Source organism: Cibotium barometz, chromosome 5 (genome assembly GCF_041138505.1).
Source record: "Cibotium barometz isolate CiBa-2024 chromosome 5, ASM4113850v1, whole genome shotgun sequence".
Lineage (NCBI taxonomy): Eukaryota > Viridiplantae > Streptophyta > Polypodiopsida > Cyatheales > Cibotiaceae > Cibotium > Cibotium barometz.
In genome coordinates, this window is record NC_141050.1 from 21,507,927 (window position 1) to 21,525,949 (window position 18,023).

Sequence of the window (18,023 nt, forward strand, 5' to 3'; positions counted from 1 at the left end):
TGAGTGTCATGGATCAAGTCTCCAGCTGATGGCCTTGGCCAAAATCTTGTAAGCGGTCCCAAGGAGGGTGATGGGTCTCAACTTCCGGATCTCCAATCTGTCACCACCCTCCTTAGGAATCAAGTGAATCAAACCCTCTAAAAGCCTCTCTGGCATGGCACCTATAGGCTATAATCATAATCTCATTGCAGGTTGCTCGAAGGCCGCCTTCCATGAGATCTCAGTGGCAAAGAAAGGAGACTGGAAGCTCGTCTGCCCCCGGGTATTTGCCCCTAAGGAGAGCTGTCGATGTCTCCGCTAGCTCCTCTGTTGTGAAGGGAGTCAATAAGGTGTTCTGGAGACCAGGGGGAACCACCTCTCTTGTGTGCCACCAAACCTCTGGCGTTCATCCACCACCTGTGGGGATAATGCTGCACCCCTGAGGAGGGATCATAAAAAATCAGTGGCAATGGCTCTCACATGCCCAAGGACAAATGCAAAAGATGTTATTCAGGAACAAACTTATGAAACCAATACTTTTGTGCATTGGCAAATTTGCTTTGTGGAAGTCAGTGATATTATCATTGAGTCAATTGTCTCGCCAATGCAACAAGGTCCTTCCACCTTTGCAGAAAAAAATGTGAGCAATGACTTATAAGGAAAATATTTGGTGAGATTTATAAACTTTGTGAGGACTTTATTGGTACCTCCAATGAATTTAATTAGATAGATACTTAATCTAGGTCATTCCTTTCACATTTAAATTAATGTGCTCAATGGTTTATTGCAAGCATCCTATGTAAAATGGAAGTAGGAAATTTTGGCAGATGAGAAAAGTAACTCTCGGATCATGATGAAGTGTTCTAATTCCCTGTTCTATGTAGTTCATGGTGTGTGTTGTAGCATGAATATCGAACTCTATTCACTTCTCGTCATTTAATGCAAGAGACGCTTGGCCTATTGATGCTCTTTTTTCAATTTACTCATCTCATAGTTCCCTTTTAGCTGTGGACTTAATCCCTAAATAAGAAATATGTCACACTGGGGAGAATCACCGGTCAAGAGTGAGTGAGCTACGAGCATACACCCACCCCCAACCACCCCCCCCCCCCCTTCTCTCCCGGTAAACTTGGGAGCTGCTTGCACGTCCCTCCCTGCGTCTTCCTGCACCCCTCCCTTGAGCTGCCTGCGCCCCCCCCCCCTTCCCCCCTTTCTTCCTGCGTCCCCTCCCTCGCTCGTTGTCCTCCTCTTCCCCTTTTTTCTCCTTCGTTGCCCCCCACCTTCTCCTCTCCGCCTACGCCTCCCCCCTTGCCCTTCCTCCTCCCTTGCTCCCTCCCCCAAAACCTCTCCAATCCCCCCCCCCCCCCGCCTTCAGTTCCGTCTCTCCGTTTCCTCTGTTTCTTCAAGAAGATTCTCTTGTTCTTGGGTAATTTACTTTTGGCAAGCCTCGGTCCCGTCTGGTCTTCACCCCTCAGGAGGACTCCATGGCAGCAGCTCCGTCATCCCCGTCGGAGGTCGCCGTTCTTTGCCTATCCTTCTCAGAAGCGGACCTCTAGTTCCACGCTACAACAGTTACATCTCTAAAGGTCTCCACTCTAGTGCGCAAGATTGTTGGTAGCCACCTGGCACGCGGACAACTCAGAGATCTTCTATAGGCTAGCCTTCTTGGAGCGCCTACTACCAGGTTGAGTTTGACTCACTAGCGGCGTTAGATAGAGTCATGTAACTGAGCCCGGTTGCATTGCGTATGGCCCAAGCCTTGTTTGCGAGGTGGCAGCACAGCTTCGACTCCGCATCCGACCCACTAGCATGGCACCTGAGTCATAATCTTGTTGAAGGCACCTCGAACGCCGCCTTCCATGAGATCCTAGTGGCGAAGAAAGAAGGAAACTAGAAGCCTGTCTGCCCTCCGGCATTTGCCCCTAGGGAGAGCCATCAATGCCTCCGCCATCTCCTCTACTATGAAGGAAGTCAATAAGGAGGTCCGGAGAGCGGGGGGGAACCACCTCTCGTGTGCCGCCGGACCCTCTCTTGTGCATCCACCACTTGTAGGGATAATGTGGCACCCGTGAGGAGGGATCTGAAAAATCCGTGGCAATGGCTCTCACATGGGGAGGGTCAGACACAATAGCTCCATCGTTGCCGCACAACTTGCGAATACCATCTCTCTGCCTATGAGGGCCTGCAATCTTAAAGAAGTCTCCCGTGACTCTTATCTCCGGCGTAGGTCCAGAAATAAGCTTTGGCATGGTATCTGATCTCTGTATGGGGGGCACCAAGCTGATTCTCAATCCACGGGCTATCGGGGGAACTCTCCTGAAGACGTTGGAGAGAAGCAAGACCCCTCCAAATGCTCCTTTCCTGCTCACAAAATCCCTCCAATTTGCTTTGTGCTGGCTCCTGCAAAAAGTTGCTGATCTCGCCGAGGCCTGCATCCAAGGTGCATGCGGCAAAGCTTGAGATAAAATCCAGTCCCGCCCATATCTACTCTATCCTGTTGTAGATCCCAAGGTCCTATAAGAGGCTGTCCGGAATCCTAGTGCTCACATGCTTGTCCTGCCTCTAGGGGTCTTCCAAGGACAAAATAACCGTAGCATGAGTAGAGAAACTGGTGCTCACCAAGATGCCAATTATGCCCCGGAGATTGCAAGGCCACTCATCCACATAGAATCTATCAAGTTGAGGAGGTTGGAACCCGTGCTCCTCCTATCGGACCGCGAGAAGCACAAGCTCTTGGGTCTGCACCCAAACTCTGGCAGATGCCAAGGGTCCTGTGCCCTTACTGCCACGATCAACTCCTCCCATGCAAAGAACTCTACGCCTAAGACTATAGCCATGCCCCCTCCGAGTTTGTCTTCTGATGACTCGATCATGTTAAAGTCTCCACCTATGCACCAAAAGTCAGCTTGAGGAACGGCCTAACGGACTGTACTCTAGAAGGTGGCTCTACCTACCGCGACATTTGGGGCATAAGCATTGAGGAAGCCCCCACAGTCCTCTCCAATCCTAATGGTAACCAACTGCGCTCACCTAGTGACTATGACACCTAAGCTAGCCACTGCCGACAAGAGTTGCTCACCGACAAAAATACAAACTCCTCCCTACGACCAAGAGGGGCCGAAAGAGGAAGACCAAAAAGTGTGACTCCTGCTTGGTAAAATCTTCCTAGAGCAACAGGTATGCCCTTCGGAAAGATGGTGTTCCTGGAGAAAGAGAATGTCGAAGGGTTCCCCAACTATAGCTCTATGGAGCTCTCTTCTAAGGATGCCTCGCCTTTGCAAGCATTGAGGCCTCTCCCCAAACTTGAATGTTCCGTGAGGCTATCCACATATCAATCTTTGTGGGAGGCGGAACTCTCAGAACTACCCTCCACTCGAAGAGTCTTGGGCTAAGGCACGCCACGTGGGTGTAGATCCTGCCCTCTGCCTTGCATGTGTTGCCACTCTGTCCGAGGGCAAGAGTAGGCATACTCAAACTCCATCGAACGGGGGAGGGGGGGCACTGCTGCGAGAAGAATCAGAGGCAAGGATGGAGGATGGGGGGGGGGGGGGAGCGGGCGGGGAAGAGGGAGATGGAAGCGGCTAGGAGGGTATTGGGAGTGGCTCGCCGGCGGCTTAGCGGGGCTAGCTGGCCTCACTGGAATCTGAGAATGTGAGGAGTCGTCTTGGTGGGGTAATGGCTGCGAGACGAGAGGGGCCGGAGGTAGGACCCTTGCAATGAACTTTTTTCTTTTTTTTGGGGGGGGGGGAGGGGGGGGCATTTTCAAAGAAACTTGGAAAATTCTAGAATCCAGTTGGAGTTGGTTAGTGGCCTCGCTCACCTATAAATAGACCCTCAATCATTTGTAAAAAAATATTGGAGCTATACCATACTAGTATTATATTAAAATAATCATATTTTCTATTATCCCTTAAAATTTCCTCTCTCTTGGGAGCTTGGAGCTCTCTCCCTCTACAAAAACTCTTGGAGTTGCAATTTTCTCTCAACTTAGGAGGGCTCCAGGGATTGCGTCTCCCCATCCGTACTTAGGAGATTAGACCTAGAGTTTGGCGATGACACAACAGCATACCTATTGGGAGATTGGGGTATCTCCAAAGATTCACAGAGGCGATTGAGATCTTTTGTTACGCATCAGGAGCGTAGATCAACTGGTACGAGTCGTGTGGTTTTTGGGTAGGCTCTACACCCACCCCGACTTGGTGTCTAGTTGAGGCTTTCCAGTGGATCCCTAGGGGCACTCCAGTTCGCTATTTGGGATGCCAAGTGGGCATCAATATCTCCTCGGAGCAACAGCTTGCCCCTCTTCTTTTGAGTGTTTTGAAGAAGCTTTCAAACTGGAGTTTTGCGAGGTATTCTGGCCGAGTCGTGGTGTCGAACGAGGTCCTTCTTGACACCATGTGGTACATTACTTCTTGTTGGGCCTTGTTCCAAGCATGCATTGGTCAAGTACAACTATTGATCTAGAACTTCTTGTGGGCCGGTAGTGATGGGAGGCCTGCCCTAGCCAAGGTGGCCTAGAGAGTTATCATTCAACTGCGACACAGAGGGGGCCTAGGCATCATTGACCCCTCCATTCAAAGCTGTACCTTGTTGCGCAAGTTGATTGTTAGAGGACTTCTTCTAGGTGGTGAGCCTTGGAAGGACTTCCGCTTGGCCCGAATTTTAGCCCGTAGTCCGAGCCTAGGGGGGCCCTGGCCGCAGAGCACTAGATGGATCTTCACAGAAATGCGGGCCTGTGGCTTTTTAGCCCAGCCTTTGAGGACATTTGTAGCCAGCCTACTCTGAGCTTGGGATCACGGCCCACCAACAGCTAGCTCCGGTGGCGTCACAGGAGCATCTTTGATAGCCCCAAAACTAGATCCCCCTGATCCATTTATACCCAGTGGCCACATGTTGGGGACCCGACCTCATGCATCATTGGAAGCATTGAGCATAGGGTAGAGACAGACTCAGCATCAACATCGACTCTGCTTTACCCAAAAGTGGCTCAACCCCCCGCAGTGGCTGGGCGTGTTTACTAGGCATGATATTCTCTTGGTTGTCCATGGCACGGATGAGAGCTGTGCTTTGCTCACTTTTTCTATTGGACCCGATGGCAGATTAGAGAGATCAGAGCCCCCTCTGGATGATTTCAGTTTCCGCACCTTACAGAGGGTGAGGGAGATCAAATTTTAGGCCCAAGAGTGGCACATTGACCCCCGCTGGCCAAGGTGGCCAGGGAGAGACTCTGGTGGTTATGGGTTTGGGATAGCTGGCCCCTTACGCGCCTCCAGTGGGATCTTGGGGAGTGGACTTGGCATGATCTTGTTTACCTGGAGGAGTCTTCACATACATCGCGCGGCTAGGCCACATGATTCAGATGCCCGAGGTTGAGGGCACCCTGGCAGCAGCAGTTCACTGGGAGTCACAGGGCCTCTCACAACGTTTTCTCTCAGATTTTTGGAAGAGGCTCTAGGACAGTTTTCGGCCTTTCTTTGGTTGCTGGCTCCACAGGAGTTTGGTGGTTGGCACGTGTTGGCCATTGGCGGTCGGCCAACAGGTTTGTCCGAGGTGCGGCCACCCCAAGTGTCTCAGTGATGTCGTCTTTTGGAATTGCCCGAAGGCTTAGCAAGTTTGGTAACGGATTCTCCGCATTTTCATGATGGACATGACCTCGACCCATATCATTTCATGGGGCACTGTCGCTTGGGCCACAGAGGCTGAGGTTGTCATGAGGAGGAAGGTGGGGGGCTAGCCCTTCAGGTCTCTCACCTTCGCATTTTGGCAGTAACATCCCCATCTACTGATGATTGGACTTTGGGTTTGTGCCAGAGATGGGAGATTTTTAGCAGCATTATAGCGTGGCACATCTGGAGAGATCAATGCAGGGAAGCCATTTGGGGCACCGACACTCCGCCTGTGGAGCCCATCAGGAGCATTTGGTTCGACATCATTCATACCCTCCACGGTCAGTGGGGCTGACCACATGCGGAAGCGGTGGGAAGCTTTGTTGAGGCTCTGGCGTCCTGGCCCTTTTCTCAGAGATAGAGGCGGTGATCCCACTTGGCATTACAGACCACCTATGTGGTTATTCCCTCCCCCTCCCCTTGTATAAGATAGCCTTCTCCCCATAGAGTGGCCAACTGGAGAAGAAGTGCATCTTTCTCCACTTTTTGATTCTTGGGTTTCCGCCCCGAACATTGAGGCAAGTTTTTATCTAGCCCTTCGTGGTTGTATTTAGCCCTTCAAGGCTGTTTTTTGCTAACTAATAGAAGAATCTTTTTCCCGGAAAAAAAAAGAAAAGAAAAGAAATATGCCTACTTCCACTTTGAAGAAATTCAATGTTTGCTACAATACCTTGAGAGCCATCTATGATAGTCACTTTCTTGTCGTTAAAGCTATGCCTGCTTCCACTTTGAAGATTTTCAATGCTCTGCTGCAATAATTGAAAGCCATCTATGATAGTTAATTTCTTGTCATTTAAGCTATGCATAGGGAAATCGACAAGATTTGAGGTTTTGTGAGACCTGCTGCTACTTGCCTACACAACTTTAACAAAGTATGATGCAAGTAGTCCCGAGTGTAGGCTGCTACCGTAGTTTCGTGTAGATAACATTAACATGTGTCATCAGTTATGCTATGTCCTTCTAACGATGTCATTCCCTCTGGAAGGTATGAAAAGATCCATGTAATTTATAAAAAAGGGTTTTTATTTCTTTTGGTATTATCGTGTTAATCCTCCCTTTTACCTTGAGAAGTATCTAAAAACAAACAACGTTGATGATCATAAATTTTAGAAGTTATCAGCAGGTAGTGCTAATCAACCACCCACAATTTATAAAAGATAAATCCTTTCAGGTGAAAGCGATATTGCAGAAATGATTATTAGGGAGAGTGAAGCAGAGGAACCATCAGCAAAGACATTTTTAGAAGATGTTCGACTCACTTTTCCTGAGGTAAATACCATCGTCCAGTCTGCTCTTCTTACATGTAAGTGTCTTTCTGTGCTTAAGTTTTTATATGGCATGATCTGTTGAGGTTCTTTTTGTAGGTTCTTCGAGCTGTGAAGACCAAGCAAGTCACACATGCTATTTTAAACCATCTGGTTGAATACATCCGAGGTCTTGAAAAGGTGGGATTGCTTGAAGAGAAAGAGACAAACCATCTTCATGATGTTGTACAGGTGATTACTAATGCGTCATCTCTATTTTTAACTCTCAAAGAAAAGGGTCATTCTATTAGTAGAAGAAAATGCACATCGGCATTACAACAAACTTTTTTTTGTAAAGCTTCATTTCATTAATTACAAGTGGGAAACCTCAAAACAAGGAAAACCCACTAAAAAGACCATTTACAAGGGAGACTAGTAGAGTGTTCACTATGTTCAGTGTGAACATAGTTAAACATCTAAAAAACAATCTGTAAAAAGAGCATACAGAGATGAGTCAATCTCATGAAGAGAGAGACAATCATATAAAGATTGCTGAAGAGAGGAACGGAAGAATGAGTAAGCATCCAAATGAGGCCCAGCAAAAACTATCCTGTTGCGAGACTGCCAGGTAGTCCATAAAGCCCAATAACGAACCCAATCAAAGAAGACTTTATAGGATCTAGTAGATAATTATGAGAGAGATGGGGAATAACCTACCATCCCCTTGACAATGGCTCGCTGAAGCTCCCGCCCCCTCTCCCTGCTCACGTTGTTGCACTGCGCCCATCGCCTTCCCTGCCTGCTCGCCCCCTCGCTTCCTCCTCGCTTCTTCCTTCTCCGCCTTCCCTGCATTGCCCGCCGCCTGCATTGCCCGCCGCCTTCATTGAACCCCCGCCGCCTTTCGTTTAGCCCCCCCGTTTGCATTCGCTGCTGCGCCCCCCCCCTTCCGCCTGCCTTCGCTGCTGCCCATAGCTCTGCTCGCCGCCTTCCTCTCCCTTACGCCTCCCCCCCCCCTTGTCTTCGCGCCCTCCTCCTCTCTGCAGCGACTCATTCCCCCCCCTCCGCCAGTTCGCTTTTTTCCTCCCATCCCTTTTGCGCGCAGCCCCTGCCCTCCCCCCCCCCCTTTTTTTTAGGTTTTATCTCCTTCGCCTTCTCCCCCCCCCCTCCCGCCTTCTCTTGCTTCCGCCCCCTGGGGGTTTTGATTTCATTTTTCGCTCCGTATTCCGCCTCTCTGTGTGCAACTCGGTTCCAGCAGGTTCCTGCCTTCGCCTCGCCTTCGCCGCAGCTTCAGACTCTGATGGAGGCTCCTCCCGCCCCGCCTCAGAGGGACTCATCCGCAGCCCCCTCGCCCGCCCCTGAGGACACCCCCATCAGGCTTTCTCTTTCGCCAGAAGAGGAAGCGAGCCTCACCGCAGAGGTGGAACGCCTCCAGGCTCATTCCACCATCTGCCGTATAGTCGGCACTCGCCCCAGCAGAGGGGAGATCAGGGATCTTCTTCAGGCCCGCCTTCTTGCAGATGTGGGCAAGATCCTGGATGTACAGCTTCTGGGCCGGGGACATTATCAGATCGAGTTCGAGGCCGCCCAGAGCGTTGCCAAGGTCCTTGCCATGAGTCCCCTTGACATCAGGGGTGCTCGGGCTTTCTTCAGACCTTGGCAGCATGGATTTGACCCAGCAGCGGCGGAGCAGGGAGAGCGCCTCTTCCATGTTACAGTTTGTTTCCCTGGTCTCCGCCGGGAGTATCTTCCGCTCCTCTCCAGGCTCGGAGCATTGGTGGGCTCGGTACTAGAGACGGCCCCCTCAGCAGCTTCAGTGGTGGCCAGAGCAGCTGGGCTACCTTCGGTCAAAGTGTTGGTGTCTGACATCTCCTTCCTTCCTAAGGTCATTCAGCTACCTAGGATAGGGGGGGGTGGATAGATCAGAGAGTGGAGTTCTCGGGGCTCCCGAACCAGTGCTTCATTTGCAGGCAGGTCGGTCATCTGGCCAAGGCCTGCCCTCGCAGGAGACCTCGACCCTCACCACAGCAGCAGGCTACTGATGGCCCGCCCACAGATTCGGCTCGGCAGGCTGCCTCCGGGACACCTGCTCAGGCCACAGAGACCTCGGAGTGGCAGCCTGGACAGGGGCGCCGCCGAGGGAGACAGCCACAGCAGCACGCCCAGAGACCGCTGCAGCAGCAGCCACAGTCTCAGCCTCACTGGGTTCCCGTGAGGAACAGCTTTGCTCCCCTTCAAGAGGAGACCCCTGCAGCGACCGAGGACCAGGAGATGCCAGCTCCCCCTCCTTCACCCCCCCCACCCCCGTCCCCTCCCACCGCCTCGCTTCCACCATCGCCTCCCCCCGCCCCCGCTCCGGTTTCGGCAGCGGCTCCCTCTCCACCTCCCTCGCCTCCCCCTCCTCCCCCTCCGCCCGCCTCACCTTCCCGGGAGGCCCTGGCAGTTCCCTGGCGCTCACCTGCAGTCCGGAGAGCGCTGAGCACTGACCTCGCTCGAGCATCATAGAGGAGACCTATGCCGATTAGGGCCTCACGGATTTCATCTATCCGCAGTCGGCTGAGTCGCCTTGGCATTAGATAGCGCTCGGAGGCCTTTGATTATACCTTCACACGGCTTTTTGGAGCAGAGGGCCCCCATGAGCCAGCACCCATTCGAGTTCATGTAGTGATACCTCCGGCCTGCGGGGAGGAGGCACTAGACTCGGCGGTGGCCTTCTCGTTCCCTCTATGTGGTCAAGGAGCGCAGTATCCTTGACAACATCTTTACTTTCTAGGAGGCAACGGCCCGAGCTAGATTTCTTGGCGAGGACTTGGTCGTGATGCTTCTCGATTTTGAGAAGGCATACGATAGAGTTGATTGGGGATTCTTAGAGGGCACTATGCTTCGCCTGGGCTTTGAGCCAGGATGGATCAGAGGGGTGGCAGCTCTGTATTCCACAGCTCGCAGCCAGGTGCTGATTGCAGGAGGACGGGGGCTGAGTTTTGAGCTGACCAGATCAGTCCGTCAGGGGTGTCCTCTCGCCCCTTTCCTTTTTCTCTTCTTTGCGGAGGCTATGAGTATGTATTTGACGGCAGAGGAGGTTGGTTTGAGAGGACTTCAGCTCCCAGTCCGGGGGGAGGATTTGCTTGATGCTGAGTTTGCAGACGACACGGGCTTATTTTTGCATGGCCAAGAGGCCAATCTTATTCGGGCTGAGCAGTCGCTCCAGGTTTTTAGCGCAGCTTCGGGAGCATTGATCAATTGGCGCAAGACAGTGGCCTTTTGGATCAGTAGTGCTCCCACTCCGGCATGGAGCCCGGACCCCGGTTTTAGATGGATTCCTCCAGGCACAGCAGTGCGGTATTTGGGATGCCAGATTGGTCTCGATTTGTCACCTGAGCAGCAGATTGCCCCGCTTCTTCTGAGCATTCGGAAGAAGCTATTGTATTGGAGTACAGCTCGACTATCCTTGGCTGGGAGGGTGGTGGTGGCAAATCAGGTGTTGTTAGCGACCATGTGGTACATTACGTCTTGCTGGATTTTCTCGAGCTCTTGCATCAGCCAGGTACAGAGGCTGATCAGGAACTTTCTGTGGTCTGGGCGGGACGGTCAACCAGCTCGGGCAAAGGTTGCATGGGCAGTTATTACACTTCCGCTGGCTCAGGGCGGTTTGGGCATTATAGATCCAGTCGATCAGAGTAGAGCCTTATTGGGGAAGCTTATTGTTCGGGGGTTGCTTCCAGGCGCTGAGCCTTGGAAAGAGCTCCTCTTGCAGCGACTGCAGGCTCGGGCGCCCCCTGCAGGGGGTACTTGGATACCAGAGATTCGCTGGATCTTCATAGAGATGAGGAGGACAGGCCTCAGTAGAGGATGGGAGGACAGATTTGCTTTGAGTATCCTGAGAGCTTGGGAGCTGCTGAGACCGGGGCTCTCTCAGCGGCCTCCTTCTTGTGTTGAGGAGCGGGCCAGGCAGTCGCTCATCTGGAGCCCAGCGGTTCGCACGGAGCAGGGTCATATGCTGGGTTCTCGCCCTCGTCTAGCTTGGGGACCTTTAGCGGCAGGCCCAGCTCGTAGTTTTGGAGACTGGCAGGCTTTCTGCAGTCTACCAGAGGAGATCCAGGTGGAGAGGCTGAGCCACTTCAGAGGGGGGTTGATTATGAGGGATGATATACAGGAGGCACTCACAGAGGAGTGGTTCACGCCTCTCGAGCCAGTGGCCCCACGGTGGATGGGAGCCTTTACACAGTTGGAGATCCTGATTGCTGTCAGAGCTAGCACTGAGGATGGCAGATGCCTCTACTATGAGATTCAGGATGAGGGCAGACTCCAGAGAGTTGAGGTGGAGTCGCCTTTGGTTGCAGAGTGCACCTTTCAGAGGATTCGGGTAGTGGCTGCCGCTTCTCGGAAGTGGCATATTGACCCCGACCCTGCTGATGTGCTCCCGGATTGGCGCATATGGGCATATGCAGCGCGCCCCTTGGCCCGGCTACAGTGGGACCCCGGGGAGTACGAGTGGCATGATCCTTATGCAGCCCTTGAGGCCACAGAGATCACCTTTTTCCAGTATACTGTTCGGCTGGGACGGCATATTTTGACGGCGAGGAGGACGGTTTCTCCAGCGGCAGCGGGGCATTGGCGATTGCAGGGACTCTCACAGGAGTTCCTGGAGGATTTCTGGGCTCGGCTCTGGGCTAGTCGGCAGGCCCGCAGGATCTCGGCTTTTCAGTGGCTGGTCGCCCACAAGGGCTCAGCAGTTGGCACTTGGCTTGTTTACAGCGGTCTTCCGACGGCCTGCGTCCGATGCGGCCACCCTATGGAGACACAGAGACATTGCCTTTGGGACTGCCCTCAGGCACAGCAGATTTGGCTGCGGATGCTTGCGTATTCTGGCCCCCCTCTCTCCAAAGGGTATGTTTACGTGGGGTGCCGCTGCTTGGTCGACTTCGTCAGGGCCTGCTATGGGCTATGAGATGGAGCAGGGCAGTCAGGCCATCAGATTTATTAGGGGCCAGCCTCGCCTGTTTCCGGTACCGGATTTCTCATCCTCCAGCTGGACACAGGAGAGGGATTTACGATGGGAGCTCCTCAGCAGCCTCACCATCTGGTTCACCTGGAGGGCCCGGTGCTTTACGGCCTTTGAGGGGAGATTGGAGCCACCAGCAGAGACTGTACGGCGGATTTGGCAGGAGTTGATCCACACCCTGCGAGGACAATACGACCGCATCCGGGGAGACTCGGATGAGGCGATCTTACGGCGCCAGGCCTTTCACACCACTTGGCGCTGTGGCCCTTTCTACACCTTACACACGGGATCCCCCCGTTGGCACTACAGGCCACCTATTTGGCTCTTCCCCCCCCCTATTGTATGATTTAGCCGCTCAGTTCTTTGTACTGATGCTTGTATTTTGCAGCACCTAGGGAGAGTCTCCCGGGCTGCCATGATGTATTCGCTGCTCTTCTCTCTCTTAGGAGCAGGAGAGATCTTTTGTAGCCCTACGGGCGTTTTTATATAACTAATGAAAGGATCTTCTCTCGGATGTGTGGCAATAGCAAACAACAGGGAACTAAGCGGACAACCCTGGCGAACTGAACGTTCTAATTTCCAAGAATCTGATAGAGAAGAGCTCAAAATCAAAGAAGCATCACTATCATTATAGAGCCAATACACAATATTTTGCCACTTTGCACCAAAACCAAGATAACTCATAGTCATAGCTATATAATCCCAATGCACAGAATCAAAAGCTTTCTCAATATCAACCTGCAAAATGAGTACATCCTGCTTGGTGTATTTGGCATATTCAATGGCAATATAAGCATTAGCCAAATTATCGTTGATTTGCCTGCGAGGCACAAAACCATATTGCGCAGGATGCAAACCATCATGTAAAAATCCTTTAATACGATTTGCCAACATCTTAGTCAGAAGCTTATAGATGACGGGCATAAGAGTAATGGGCCTCCAATCAGAAAATGCTTCACAAAGATCCCGTATAGGGAAAAGCTTAACCAATCCTTCTTTCCAAGAAGATGGTAGTACATCATTTGCCCAAGCTTCATTGATCATATACAACAATGATTGTTCCAGCTGCTGAGGCCAAAACGCATGGAAAAATTCCACTGTCAATCCATCCCATCCGGGAGATTTCCATCGACCCATTGAACGCAAAGCATCTTTAAGTTCAATATCAGTGAACGGAGATTCTAATTCCAAAGCATCCTGTGGAGAAATAATGGGCCGAACATGATGCAATAAAGCATAACGAGCATTAAGTATGTCAGGTGAAGTTGCTGGCGGTTTAGCAAAAAGAGCTGCAAAATGCTGACTAGCAATGTACGAGAGCTCCAACAAAGAATGAGTCCATTGACCATCAGGTTTTTTCACCCTTCTGATGCATTCCTTTTGTCTTGAAGCATGTAGATTTTTGAAAAAATATTTGGAAGAGCAACCCTTATCTATGATAGCTCGATGTCGCGAACGTGTCGACCATTTTTGCAATTTTCTTTGATCATTTAGCATGAGGAAGTGCTTAGCCTGCATTAAAATTCTTGTTCATTGGTATTTAAAACCCGAAACTGAACAAGATCAGCCATAGATTGACATGTTTCTTTAGCCTGCAAGATCCGATTCCGCAAGTCGGCCATGTAATAACGACCATAATCACAGATCACAGCCTGCATGCGCTGAACAAATTGAAACCAAGCAATGTCAATATCCTCATATATTTGAAGGGGCAAAGGCTCAATGGCTCGGAAAACCATTTCCTTGAAATCAGCATGCACAAGGTAACTGTTGTTTAAAAGCAACAGCCTATGTTTCTGAAGAATAGAAACATCCTGTGGCATATCAAAATAAAGGCCTAACCATAAAGGAGAATGATAAGAGAGTAACATGGAGCGATCAATCCATAGCTTGCAAACAAAATCATCGTATTGGTCTGCATGTAACAAGTACCAGCGATCCAGACGTGTCCAGATATGCGGAAAAGCATTGTGATTAAAGGTAAACCCTTGCAGACGAGGGAATACATGTTGCCATAGGTCCAAAATATTGCAGGAAGAGAGCAAATCATTCCATGTTCTGCGTTCAGCTCCAAGCATATGAGTTCTTCCAGTGGAATTAAATTCAGGAGATGGAGCATTATTAAAATCTCCACAAAGGAATGCATTATGGAGCCAGGGATAAGCCAACATTTGCGACCATATATTTGCCCTGTCAGCTGAGCTTTGTGGCGCATAAACTGTTGCAAATTCATAAATTTGTCCATACAATGAACATTGAATGACCATCCATCTGCGAGCAGAATCATTGTAGGCCAACATTGGTTGCAGATCATGCTTAACAAGCATAAAAACTCCTGAGTAATGCTGAGTGCCCGCATAAAATATATCATAACCAGCAAAGTGACCTGATTGACCCACTAAGGTATGCTGATTGTGTTCTTGCACACACACCAGATGAGGTTGCATTTTATGTACATAGTGCCAAAACAACCTAAATTTACCAGGATCACAAAGTCCTCTAATATTGTACGAGAGACATTTTATTGGAGCATCAAACATCAAATCTGTACAAAGGTATATACAGTGAACAGCCAGCCAAAATCAATGCTGCATAACAGCAACTGAGTCAGGGAGAGAGCCCTCGCCCTGAATCAAGAGAGACTCATGCATATTCGTATCAACACACATATCCAAAGGATTTACATCGGCATCCATACTTGAGGAAGCACCTCGAACTACATCTGACCATATTCTAGAAAGCATAGTCGAAGAAGTGGAAGACTGTGCAATAGTGGCAGATGCAGTCCAATTACGTGAAGGAATGGGAGCACGACGAACCATAGTAGCTTTTTTCGGAGTTTTCCATTCAGCCGAAGATATTTTATCTTTTCCTTTATCCTTGGGTTGATTAGGCACGGCCAAAGAAGAAACAACTTGTGGAATAACTTTAGCTTTTCCTTTTTCTTTCTCCTTTTGAGTGTTTCGAGTGGCTTGATTTGTTGGTATCTCCTTAACTTGAGTAGGCTGCACATTCGCTGAAATGGGAGGTACAGCAGATAATGGCGGAGGATGCAGCAGAGAAGGACATTCAGAAGCCATATGCCCAAATTTATGACAAGTGAAACAAGCACCTGCAAAGACTCCCCAATTTAATTTGAAATAACGTGCACCCATGCCACGCACATTTTCTACTTCAACAGCAATTGCAGGTGGTTGCTCATGGTCTGTATCCCACAAGATGCAAAATCTGTTTTTGTTTCCTGTAGGACGAGGTGCACAAACCACTTTGCCCAAAGTGGCTGCTATACCTGGCAAGTGTTCCCTCAAATATTCCGGAAAATCCACGACCTCGACCCAAACAGGACAACGATGCCTAATCAAGGACTGATAGTCCTTGGTCGGGGACCAAGGTAACACATGTACCAACTGTATACCAAACATAAGGGGAGAAGTTTCAAGCATCTGCTGCTTATATTGACCATCAGACAGTAATACATCATAAAAACCCCTTGCTGCAAAGTGAACTCCATCTACAAAGGGTCCACCTAGAATGGACTGAATCCATTGAGCTACTTCTTGCGCAGAAGGCATTTTGCCCGGAAAGAAGAGGATAATCCCTTTTTCTGAGTATCTACGCAGAGGAGACGCAATCGTCGGCAATTTAATCTTATAACTGAAAGAAGGAGGCGGGTCCTTCCATTTGATACGACTGTCTACAAAGTCCTCACATAAAGCCTCATATACAAACTGTGCATCCGACAAATCTTCCTTAATCATGGTGATAGATTCAATTGCAGTATGCTGCCTCTTGTTACTGTCTGCAGCAGTATCCCGGCGAGCATAGGTCACAACAGTCTCAGTCTCAGACATAATTGTAAGAGTAGAGTCTGTACAACACTGCCAAATAACTTCTTTTTTTTTATGAAAGCTGTATGCTGTATACAGTAGCCTAAAAATTTCTGCTGATGCGAATCAAAAAGAAGCTCTATTTGCTGGAATGCTGAAATTGACTTTTGCTGATGCGAATGAAGAGAAGCTTTGTACACTGGAAATCTGAAACTGATTTCGAACTGTAGAAAATCTGCAGAAGCGAAACGGAATCTGAAAAGGAGGGCGAAGCTATACGAGGAGAGAGGAAGGCGTGCGAAGAACCGACAAGAAGAAGCGCGCACACACACACACAGCCGCACACACACACACAGTCGTATAGGGGCGCACAGAACGCGGAAGAGAGGAAAAGGGGCTGATAGACGATGGGAAGGCAGAGTAAGCGTGCGTAAAGAGGGGATCCACAGGTGAACGCGATGAGGGCTGGAAAGGCGACACAGTCCAGGAAGCAGGCGAACCAGGCGAGTAGGTCGAGCGAGCGAACAGGTCGAGCGAGCGAACAGGGCGAGTAGGTCGAGGCGAGCCGGCATTACAACAAACACCAACATATGACTTGGCACACGTAAACTTGTTTTTTGGGTTGGACATTGACTTGATTTAATGCATGTGAATGTCCACGGGATCAGGGATGCCTAGGTGGGTGCTTTTTTGAGGCATTATAGGTATTTTTGCAAGTGGTAAGTATTACTCCTTTGCCCATTTTATTGTATATAAGGTTTTATTACTAATGTTTACATGGCAGGCACACACTACACTTAAATGAGGCCGGCTGACTCTTAAAGTGGGAGCAAAGTGGAATATGGTCATGCACAACAGTCAGAAATTGTGTATTTTGAATATTTATGCACCTAATCTGAGAGGTGAGAGGGTGGCCTTTTGAGACACCATTAGAGAGATCCTCCCTAGGTAGATCATTGGATAGTTGGAGGGGATTTGAACATGGTTTAGCAGCCCTTTCACAAAAAGGGTGGCCATGCGGATAAAACACACCCCTAGGAGAGAGCCTCATGGGAGAGATTCACTCTCTCCTTCTATGGAGGGACTGTTGGTGGGACAGAGGATGACTTCCAGAGGAGGCCTAACTCTTTATCTTACTTCTGACATAACCACAGATGCGGGGATGGATGTATCTTTGCACGATTGGAGAGGCTCTATGTGGATAATTGGGGTGTGGATTAGGGGAGGCACCATTGCTATCATGCCTAGCACCACCAAGTTAGATCATTGCGTGAATGTTTTGTGCCTTGGGGAGCGAGGAACTGAGATGGCATCCCCTGTATGCGTATCCTTGACTCTCTCTATCTAGATGCATAGATTTCAGATAATGTCAGAGAGATTTCGAGGTCATTTGGCGATCCCTAAAGAGGACCAGCCAGTATTATATTAGTGCTGCTTTGGCGAAGAAACAAGAAGTCCTGGACAAGAAGAGCTGCCAAGGGTAGGATTGCTAGAGGGAACACGAGAAGCATCCACAGTTTCCTTGGATCCCAGACTTCTCATGTATAGTTAGAGGAAAGCTGCAGATGGTGCCCAAGGGTAGGATTGCTAGAGGGAACACGAGAAGCATCCACAGTTTCCTTGGATCCCAGACTTCTCATGTATAGTTAGAGGAAAGCTGCAGATGGTGCCCATGGATAGGCGGGTTGAGGTCTCATTTCATGCTAACTAGGCCTTTTGGGTACATATGGGTGGCAGCTGCAACAACTTCTTCTCAGCACATGGGGCTACCCATAGTAGAGAATGTGTGAGATACTTGCAGGATTCACAAGGAGAGATTCAAACTGAGCCAGATACGGCAAGGAGTATTGCGTCAGATTTTTATGGGATATTGCTTTCTGTGGAGGCTTCCTCTCCGGAGAGATGTTTCAAAGCAGAAAGTTTGGGAGTGCATGCCCAAACTTATCACAGATGATATGTGTTCTTCATTGGATGCCCCCTTCTCGAAGGATGAGTTGAGACATGTATTGCAAGCCCTTTTACAAGGAAAATGCTAAGGGGAAGATAATAACAACCAAAAGAAATGGAATATCTGGTTCCTCCTATAAGAGTGCCTAAGTCGATGCCAAAACCTCTCCTGACTGAATCAATGGAGTAATCCCAAAGGTATCCTTGTGTGGCTTGAGGATAGGAATTCTCTGAAGTACCTGTAACTACTCCCTAATTTCTCGGGATTCATATTGTAATTTCTCTGACATGGGTGTTGGGCACTACATGTAGTCATGGAATGTTTATGGTTAAGCTTCCCATGTATGTGTATGCTAGCTGT

The 18,023-nt window shown here is 49.7% G+C and overlaps 1 protein-coding gene across 4 annotated transcripts in view; it reads left to right on the plus strand.

Moving 5' to 3' along the window:
- Positions 1-18,023, plus strand: part of SOS1 (sodium proton exchanger, putative (NHX7) (SOS1)) — a 264,488-nt gene that overhangs the window by 209,956 nt on the left and 36,509 nt on the right. For all 4 annotated transcript variants that reach the window (XM_086798112.1, XM_086798111.1, XM_086798113.1 and 1 more), the window contains 2 exons: positions 6,817-6,914; positions 7,010-7,141. In XM_086798112.1, the coding sequence (XP_086654238.1) occupies positions 6,817-6,914; positions 7,010-7,141 (230 nt within the window). The remainder of the gene's footprint in view (positions 1-6,816; positions 6,915-7,009; positions 7,142-18,023) is intronic.